Raw genomic sequence first — 10,464 nt, forward strand, 5'->3', positions numbered from 1 at the left:
TTCTCAGGGCGACTTTGCACCAGTTTCTTCCTTCTAATTTGCTGAGGTAGAAGCACAGCAAGCTAATCCTGTGACGAGAATGCTTTCTTCCCAAATCAGACTGAGCTGTTACCAGTTATTATCAAAGGTGAGGCATGGTTGTGGCTTCAGCACCCATGCCATTTCTTTTAAATGTGTGATTGACTTTGGGGTTCTGTCCTACGTAAAGTATAGTGTCAATGCCATCTCTGAGCCCCACCTATAAGGAAATTCTAGAGCCACACAAGGCGTCTACACCCAGAAGGCTCTCAATGTGGTTTGGAGTTGCTGTGTTTTATTTTAGATTTTTTTAATGCTTTACAACCTTTGATCTCTCTGTCTCTGTTCCCTTCCTACATTGGCCTATTTTCTTTTATTAATAATAGTATTGGGTTGAAGTTAATAGAAAGTGTTACTGAGTACTGTCTTTGTGGCTTGGAAATCTAATAAAAACAATAACACTGCCTGCTTTCTTATCTCCATCCTACAGATTTATTTGTTGGGTAGAAGCTTCACTCACTTATTCGCTATAAATAAAAGATGGTTGGGTTCAGACCAAAGCTGCTAAACCACTTCTGTCAAATAGACAAACTAAAGCTTTTGAAAAGTAGCTGGTATCTATAGTCATTTTACATGAGGTAAATAAATACAGGGTTCAGCATTATAACTGAAGCCTTTGGAAGACTTGGTGTAAAAGGAAGGACCTTTGGTGATGCCATCTCAGAGAGACTTGAGCCCGCAAGTATTCTCTGACAGTCCAGTTCTCACCACCAAGTGCCTCTCCCATTCCTACCCTAATTTTCCATCCTTTCTGCAACTGCTGACTTTACATCTTTACTTTTAAGGAAGCGTTGAAAATGCCCGAAGAGTTCAGTTGGAGAGAAAAAGAAAGGTGAGGAAGGGATGGTAGTGCTAAGTAGGAATGGTCATCTATCTTGTCTGAAGCAATTGAAATATTGAAAGATTTACAAAAATAGAAGAAAAAAGATCAGAAGGTTGAATACAAAAATCATTGTTTTAACATTTCTGGAAAATGGTGTTTTCTAGATGCCTATAGATGATCAAAACAAGGCCTAGAGTAACCTACCAGCCTCACAAGTACAAATATAGATCATGGAGCCTCTCTAGTTAGCAAAGTCGGGTACTGGATACCACTGCAGGCTCTTAGCTGCCATGGAAAAGTTGAGTGTTCTTTCCCCAGGAAGTTAGAAATAGAACATGTTGCTCCTTAAATGTTTTAGAGCTTTAGGGGTAGATGTTTGATTCCCTTCCTCATCCTTCTCCCTCCCCAAGTAGCAAATCTTAGGAATGGCTCACGCTCCCTTCTTTCCAGTCAGACGGTAGGGATGGCTGAGCTGTGGAGACCATGAGTTTCCCATCTGGGATCCAGAATAAGTTAATCATAGACATCATCCTGATGTTATCACTTGGTATTGAAATTGGACTGAAAATGTACATGAAGTCTGGCAACAGTCTGTAAATGTCTGAGGTGGTAAGATTTTGATTTTATCAGCTTGTCTGCTAAGGTTGCCCAGAAATGGCAGCCACTTGTGAGTCCTATCTTTTTCTTTATAAACTGTCCATATTGTGCTCATTTCTGTTTTCTTATCTATTATTCATGCTGATTACTTCATTTCCCTGTTCTTTGCCTCCCTTTGGACTAGCATGCCCAACTAATTTCTGAAACAGGTAAATTGCTATGATTCTTCTGGATTATTCCATAGTGAATGTGATTTTCATTAATCCATCGTGGAATCAAAATGGTAATACTGGAGCCTTTTTGTTAATACCTTTTTGGGGCAGACTTGCAGCTCACCTCATTTTGCACGACATTTCCATAATGTTGGCTGTTGAATTCTGTAGATAATGATGTATATCTGCCCAGGACCAACACTGTAGGTTCCTTGAATCCTAAGTGGGGTGGGTAAGCTGATATTTAATTTTAATATTTATATTTTTAAATATTAATGTCAACATATTGATGTATGTGCTAATAATATAAAGGGTAAAATAAATCCCTTTTCCTCAGTAGTGCAAAGAGGAGATTATTACAAAAGACATTCAGATCATGACAGTGGCAAGCCTTCCAGTAGAGGGAAAAGATCTTCAAAACTGTACTCCACCATTGCAGAAGAGGAAGTGAATGCAATTGGGCACAGGAAGTCACAGCCAACAAATGGTTAGAGCCTTCGATTATCATCCCTCACTGACCCGAAGCTTATGAACTGGCACTAACAAAAACAAACTGTAATTGAGTAAATTCTATCGTGGGACTGGGTCAGGGATTAGTCATACAAGAGAGGTTTTTGTTTTTGTTTTTTTCTAAATCTCAACAGGATGGTCCTTTTATTTGGGGCAAAAAAAAAATATTGACTTAAAAATCTAAAATTAGAAATTCTTATGAGGAAGATCAAGTTACTTTGGTGACTTGTCCTTTCAAATTTTTGTGATCATGCAAGTTTATTTTTATAATTGGGGTTAGGCTTCCTATTCTCTTCCTTTATATCTTTACTCTCCTGTTAGGTTTCAACTGTGGTTGGATCAGAGATTCTTAGAATGACAGAGTTTATATCCTTAGAGAATATTGGCCTAATATCTTACACTCTTTCAGGAAAGGATCAATAAAAAATCACTGACTCAATGCAGACGTTGGGTCATGCACATGATCTTTCACCCTTTATCATTTTATCACCCTTTAGTAAGAAAGAAAAAGTACCATTTAACTTGTCAACCATTAGGAACAATTTATTCCATTTTTTAGGAGTTACTGTCTGACTTCTGTCTTTCATTTGGCCCTGTAGTAAATTCTGTAATGTTCTGTTCAGGTGAGAACAATCCCAAGAGACAAAAAGGAGACAGATTTCAAATCAGCTTTGCCCTCCAATGGGAAATTGAAGGACAAGTATTGCTGACTCAGAGAAAAAAATGTCTTTTTTGTGCCTAAAGTACTCATCTCTTCCCGGGTTAATATATTAACTTTTTATAAACATGACTTCAAAAATCCGTTAAAGGAAATCTTAGTATCTGTAAGGAATATAACATATTCTGATATGTGAGATTTCTTTAAAGGACTTCTGCTCTTGGAATGAGGCTCTTTTCTTCCTGTGAAACCGTATCAGGGGTTAATAGATGCATGTATTTAGGCTCCCAGGGATCAGGTGTGGCCCAGCATTCAGGCTGTAACACCATGCCCTCCCAAGAAAGCATTTCAGAATACAAGTTAATGGGAGTGACCTTATTATAGGGATACCTTCTCTTTATTGCAAAGGGATAAGCCATTCTTGAATTTTCACACTTTACTATTGATAATAAACTTCTTATGATACACTTCACAGCTTAACAGCCCAATGAGTTATGATACCTGAAGTGGGAACTGTTCTCTTTGAGAATTTTCCTTGATATAGGTTTTAAAACAAAAAAACATCTACCAACTGCCTGCCAGGGACAACATTTGGAGCCTGCCTTCTCAGCCAGTGCCATGGGCTCAGCCACATGTGCTCACTTGCTTGGGGTTCCGGCATGTACTAGCTAGGTGGCAGGCTGGGTTAAAGATACCTCTCAGAGCATAAAGCAAAGTCTACAGGACACGTAAGAATAAAACATTGTTTGGGCTGGGTAGCTCCTGCCCTAGAGAAAGCCAGTTAAGTTGACCCTTTACTTTTATAGAATTTCCTATGTAGTGGATTTGTTTATAGACACATAGTTACAATGACTCCTCTCTACAAGAAAGTTTCTCTCATATAGCCAAGAAAATCTCTATCTTCAGTCCTAGAAAAGTTACATAAATGAACACCTAAGACATTTATTTTCTGACAAGTTATCTTTGAGAATTTATTAGGCCAGAATCTGTCTCTATATTGCCCCTTTTGTTAAGCGTACCTAAGGTCGCATAGACGTTTCTGGTTTCTGGAGCTTTACATTTGAACTATTGTTTTCATTGACTTATATCACTTGATTATTAACAAAGCACCATTAATGCAATGTTCCTTCTTCAAGAGGCCACTAAAAACATTTTATACAACACAAAAAGAGACACTCCCTGCTACCTGCCGCCCAGTGCCTATTGATCATCCAGTGAGGCTTTGCGTTAGAGTAAAAAGAGAATAAACACAGAGATAACCCAAATTATAGAAAAGCAAGAAGAGATTCTGTATGTCTCAGATTTATTCATGACCTCTTTAGCTTAAAATTCTCATTGTGAGGAGCTGGTCAAATTTTGATGGAATTAAATAGGACCATCTTGTATTTATTTTTCTGCTTTGATTTCTTGAAATAATGACAGGCATTAAGAAGTAATTTTTATAAGAGCTTCAATTAAAGTGATTTTATGCATAATATTTTAATTTTGTTTTGTTAGTGCCGATTCCTAGCACTTGACTGTCTTCACCTTTGAGAACTGCGTAGCAGTCTGCTTTCTGAATAGTTCCTGGTTAAAAAAATAACATTTAGCAGATCAATTCTATTAAATAATTGCTTGTACTTTCTTTTAAGTCTTTTAAGAGCAGCTTTGTTTACACTAAAACAGCCTTATTTTCCTAAAGTATGTATTCATGAAACAAACAGAGGCTATTGTTCTCAAATATTGTTCTCAAAGCATGCTGCATATTTTTATCATGAATATTATGTTTTGTGTGGCTATTATATTGATTTGACAGGTAAAATGCTTAATTTCTTGTACTAGAAATATTTGTAAGCACATTTTTTATTTCATATTTTTCCTCTCTACATTTAATTATAAGTTGTGATGTTTTTGTAAGAGTATATCCTATTTTCTTGAAGAAAATAGTTGATTTTGGCTTTGACTGCATTGTAATGGCTCCTGTTTGTACAGGGCATCTAAGATTCCTTTTATATATCACTTTCCTCTTCCATAATCCAAGCTACAGCCAATAAATACTTGGCTGTGACTTGCAGTCTGTAAGCCAGTGCTCTGCTCTACTTTTTCCACCAGATTCAAGTTCTGCTTCCCCTAAGTGAGTTCTTGAAGATAAATTTAACGGTTGGCATGTTGGGCTCTTGCTAGAAAGTATAAAAAATCAGGGCCAACTACTGAATACTATTTTAAGGTCATCATAGTGTTTTTCTCCTGGAAAATATGGATATCAGTGGAGCTCTCAATGGAGAAAATACCAGATTTTCATATGATTCTCTAATTCTGCATTTATATGCATGTTTCAGAAGCTTTAAAATTATCACATATATGCAATGTCAAATCATCTTCAAGAATGACAGATTTCACGTTCGAGCCTCTCTGCACCAATTATTGCCACTATAGACAGGATGTGCATATACATGGAGTGTTTGTGTTGAATAAATTACCTGTTCATTTACTTGAGTATCTTCTATTTACTTTAGTAGTATGTAAAATAGTGATAAATATGTATATAGACACACGCATAGAGATGCTCCAGCACTCTTAACAAATACTTGCATTGAAGAAGTGTTTGTGAAACAACTGGATTTTTTTCATCCTGTATAAAAGCAAGCATTAACTCAAGCTGCCTAAGAGGAGGTCTGTCTGAATTTGTAAAAGGTCTAAATCTTATAAATATTTTAAAAATAAATTCTAGCCAGGCACAGTGGTTCACATCTGTAATCCCAGCACTTTGGGAAGCTGAGTCTGGAGGATCACTTGAGGCCAGGAATTTGAGACCAGCCTGGGCAACAAATGAGACCCTGTCTGTACAAAAATAAAAATAAAAAATTAGCTGGGTGTGGTAAGGAGGTGCACCTGTAGTGTCCGCTACTCTGGAAGCTGAGACAGGAGGATCACTTGAGCCCAGGAGTCTGAGGCTACAGTGAGCTATGACTGTGCCACTGAATTCCAGCCTGGACAACAGAGTGAGAGTCAGTATCTATAAATGAGTAAGTGCTTGCATGCATGCATGCATACATACATACATACATACATACATACATACATACATACATTCTGGAGTTTTAAGTTTCAAACAGACATAATTCTATTTAGACCATCTTTTAATAGAAGCCTGACTAAACCTACTTCAATATAGTTGTAGTCAACATCTTAATTACATGCAATCAAATAGATGTTCCCTTAAGGGCTGGAAAACAAATGACAAAGAACGTTCGCCCTACAAAGTTGTTCACATTAGGGATCTGGACTAATAAGGGTGGAGACTAGAGGAACAAATGCTTTGACCTTCAAACTCATCACATTAATTGCATAACTTTAGGTCCTTGATCTCACTATGCCTTAGTTTTCCTGTTCTTGAATGGTGCTTACCTACTATACCAAGAACATGTCAGCCTGGTACTAGTCTCATTATCACATGCACATTCACAATTGGTAGAGTGTAATCAATGGAGGTAAATATATTTAGAATGAATTTCTAAATAAAGTCGCCACCATAGTGAAATTCTTTGACAGCCCTCTTGAAATAATATATTATTTTTCCTCCTACAACCCCTGAGTCCTGGAGAATTTGGAAGCCTGGTGTCAGTGACTCAAAAGAATCAACATTTAGGTGGAGACTGAAGGACAACCTACTTTTTGCAGGAAGATTTCTATGTTGGATTTCTTTGAATTTTAATCATGCCTATTGTAATGACCCTGGTCTATAGGGTTATCTCAATTTTTTATCTGTGACATAAACATTTTTGGTTTCTTGAATTTCTCCATTTTTAGAAAGTACTCTTATGTCTTATCATACAACATGAGTTAGACCCAAGATTGCCAGGAAACAAAAATATTGGGAAGAATGAAAAGTTTGATTATCCTTTAAATCTAAGAATTAGAACAAATATATTTGCTCTGAAGACAAATGAGCAGTGTATTATATTTGTTTCTTCCCTTGAACCTGTAGTGTATTTTTGAGTCATTTAATATAGAGGAACAACTTATTTTGGTTTTAAAACGATGAAAAATATTTTCTAGCAGATACCACAAGAAATGCTCTAGTTTGAGGTTGGGTTTATTGTAAAATGTTTTCAGGATGAAGATAATATAAGTCTTCCCTACTTTTTTTTGTTCTTAGTAATTAAAGGATTCTTTGTCTATTAGTGTCAAATTGGTTTTGTGATAAAGAGCAAAATATTTATCGACATTTATTCACCTTCATTCTCCAAACCTGGCTTACTGACAGTTTTGAAAGGACCAAACAAGTGCATTTAATTTTTTTACCCAACACAAACTTAAAAATAGAAGTTGCACTTCAGTTTGGGTGACAGAGCAAGACCCTGTTTCTAAAAAGAAAAAATAATAGAAATCAATGATAATATTTGTTTGTTGCTTTCTTCCCCTGATTTGAGAATCTGTTGGACAAAAAGAAGTCACAATTTAAGAAATTACTACTTTTATTATCAGATTTGAAAGGTTTTTTTCCTTTCAGAGTTTTGAGTTATTTCAATTTAATGTCATTAACTAAAGATTTAAATTTTTATTGTCTAAATACCAGAATCTGGCTCTAATACCAGTATTGGCAGGAGAAGTACTCTATTAGGTTTGCATTTTGACTATTAGGTTTAATGAGCTTTCACTTCCTGAAACACTCTTCAGTGGGTTCAACATTTTAATAGCCAGCTCCTGGCAAGATGAGTTGTTTTTTTTTTTTTTTTTTTTTTTTAGCAGAATGCAAACATCAAGTGATTAGAAGCATCAAATGAATCCTATAGCTTTTAAAGGATTGATGCAGTGTGTTCCTGGTTAGATCATTGGAACTTCCGAGTGATGAGGTAGCCGTACTCTTCCTTCAGGCTGGCACGAAGTGTGTGGGTTTAGTATTTTTAGCTCAAGAGCTGTCTATACAATAGACAAGATGAATAGTATTTAATAATCCTTAATAGCTATGCTGGAGTACAGCATCCAAACCTTTTCCCAAGGTATCATAGCAGTGAAGCCATGTTCTAGTTGGAAAGAACATAGGTTTTGGAGAGACAGATCTAGTTTAAATCCTGGTTTCAAGTTTTACAAAACCTACCTTACAGAAGGTAATTGTGAGGAATAGCAATAATAAAACAGAGAGTGCCTAACACATAACAGAGGCTCCCTTCCAGTAATGATTCTCCTATCATTGCTTTATAAAGCCGCAGTGGATTCTTCATATTTATGTGTAATCAGAGCAGGCAACAATAGTGGTAATCCTTTTACCTGGAGGGTGATTCCAAAATGGTTGAATGTGTCATAGGCAGTATTTAATGCTTTTTCACTAGACTTTAAAGTATTTATTTCCTAGAGGGTGAAACTGAGGTTTTCTGAGTCACAGAAAGGTCTGACAAAGATTCCTGAGGCCTTTGCTGATATCCTGTCCCACAAGCAGGAATGACAAGCCCCAAATCATCTGCAGAAGGCATCGAATGGGACATCTGTCCACCCAGCATCTCCTCAAGGCTCTGTCTGCCCTGTTCTCTCTGCTGCGTGAGGGGGCAGCTACGACTGAGGAGGTCACCTGGAGCAGAACCGCTTCAAAGTCCTCCTCCCTCCTGGCATCTCCCTCCGCTTCCCCAGCATCCTTTCCTCGGGGGTCCTAACCTCAGATTCTTGCCCACATCTATGAGAGGTTCACCCTGTCATAGACTGTGTTTTTTGTGTGTTTTCTCATTTTGTTTCTGCTTTGTTGGTTTGTTTTACATTTCTGTCTAGAGTCTCTAAACATAATAGCAAGTTTGTTTCTGAGAAAGTTCACCCTGGCCCCCCTCCCCTCCCCCAAACCTTCAAGGCTGCTGCATCTCAGCCCGTTATCAGTCAGGCCACTGATATTACTTTGTCAATAAACTGTGCGACTTCCCTTTTTATTTCAGTTTCAAGGAGAAGCTGGGGCCAGCAGGCCCAGGAGTATCAAGAACAAAAGCAACGGTCCTCCAGTAAAGATGGCCATCAAGGCAGCAAATCTAGTGACTCTGGGGAAGAAGCAGAAAAAGAGTTTATTTTTGTGTAAAGGTCACCCACGCAGAAGTCTTCCTGTGCAGGGTGCTTTGGTAGCCATCAGAGAGGAACCAAGGGCAACATCTTTTCTTCCCAGGCATTCTTCTCTGGGCGCTTTATTCTCTTCTTTTTCTTTATTTCTCCCCCACCCCCATCCCCTGCCTTTTTTTTTTTTTTTGTATAGAAACAGATCCATTTCTTGGTAATCAAAGCACATTTGTTTGGTCTTCCTCCAACCCTTTGCATTTGATTTCTAAACATTCCTTCATATGCCTTTAATGAAAGCCAGCAATTATCCCATGGGCCCTACTTGAATTTATCTGAGGCAGCTACAGATTGCCCTGCAAGATGAGTTTTTGGAGATAAATGAAATAACTGGACACACACTCACACAAGTAACACCACAGCAGATCTGGGAGTACTGCTGAGTGTACCTGTGTCAAATCCGCACAGGACTCAATATAGCAATTTATTCTTGATGTATGCAATTACACATTGTAATTATATTAACAGAGCACACTAATAATTTGTATAGATTATATATATTAGATCTTGGTTATGGTTTTTACCTTCTCCCATGGGGAACTTCTTCCTTCCTGATGTGGAATTGTACATTTAAAGCTTGGTCGGTGACCTTTGCATACCATCAACGAGCACAGCTAAGAACAGAGTGAGAGAGGCCCACGGCTGATTTTACCCATGTGCCCAGATTAATGTATATAGTTGATTGGAATGAAGTTTTATGAATATTCATGTTTTTGAAGGCCTTTAATTTCTGTCTGCATATTAGCTTTTAATGTGTGATTTTAAGAGAATACTTTGACACCTGTAAAAATCAAAATACTACTCTTTATAAGACATTTCACAAATATTCACTTACATTACAGGCTGGAAGTATTTTATTCATATGTATATTTATACCAATAAAATGATTTTACAAGTGGAATTTGGGCCTTCTCCAGTTACATTTTTAGTTTGGACTGGCTCAGGGTGTGAACTTTGGTTTTGTTTCCAAAATCCAAAATAATCAATGTTGTCAGATAATCAATCTGGGAACCATTACCTTCGAAATAAAGATAACGAAATAAAGATAACTAATGCCACTGCCTGTTTTCACCCTTGGGAAAAATGATGAAATTTACCAGAAGAATATAGAATTAGGAGTTTGATCCACCTGCCATTACCATGCATAAGGGTCATATGAAAGATGCAAGTGTGAGCAAAGAAGTATGATTTGAAGAGTTGCAAGCTTGGTTATCTATTGGAAAGAAGAATGATAGAAGGTGGGGTCGGCATGACATGACTATTTCTCTCATCATCCTCCACTAGCCCTCTCCCCAGCTGAGGTGTCTGGCTTATAAGTAAGTGCCCATAATGTAGTCCAGATGGTTTGCTGCCGTTGCGTGACTTCATGAGGGCAGAAAGACAGAAGATTGCTTCCTCCAGCTGTAGCTCTGCTGTCATAAATGCTGATGGGAACAAACACCTCTTACGGCTGTCAAACTGGGAGAAGCATCAGAAGACAAAAGATGGGCATGGTACCTCCATGAGCTAACAGGCTA

General features: G+C 37.5%; 1 protein-coding gene across 13 annotated transcripts in view; it reads left to right on the plus strand.

Annotated features, from left to right (window-relative positions):
- CARMIL1 (capping protein regulator and myosin 1 linker 1) overlaps window positions 1–9,993 on the plus strand; it is a 349,638-nt gene extending 339,645 nt beyond the window's left edge. For 4 of the 13 annotated variants that reach the window (XM_054557000.2, XM_054557003.2, XM_054557002.2 and 1 more), the window contains 2 exons: window positions 2,048–2,197; window positions 8,779–9,848. In XM_054557000.2, coding sequence (XP_054412975.2) covers window positions 2,048–2,197; window positions 8,779–8,915 — 287 coding nt within the window. In that variant the 3' untranslated portion in view covers window positions 8,916–9,848. 13 annotated transcript variants of the gene reach the window in all.
- Window positions 9,994–10,464: the final 471 nt, after the last annotated feature.

The sequence above is a fragment of the Pongo abelii genome, chromosome 5 (genome assembly GCF_028885655.2).
Source record: "Pongo abelii isolate AG06213 chromosome 5, NHGRI_mPonAbe1-v2.0_pri, whole genome shotgun sequence".
Classification (NCBI taxonomy): domain Eukaryota; kingdom Metazoa; phylum Chordata; class Mammalia; order Primates; family Hominidae; genus Pongo; species Pongo abelii.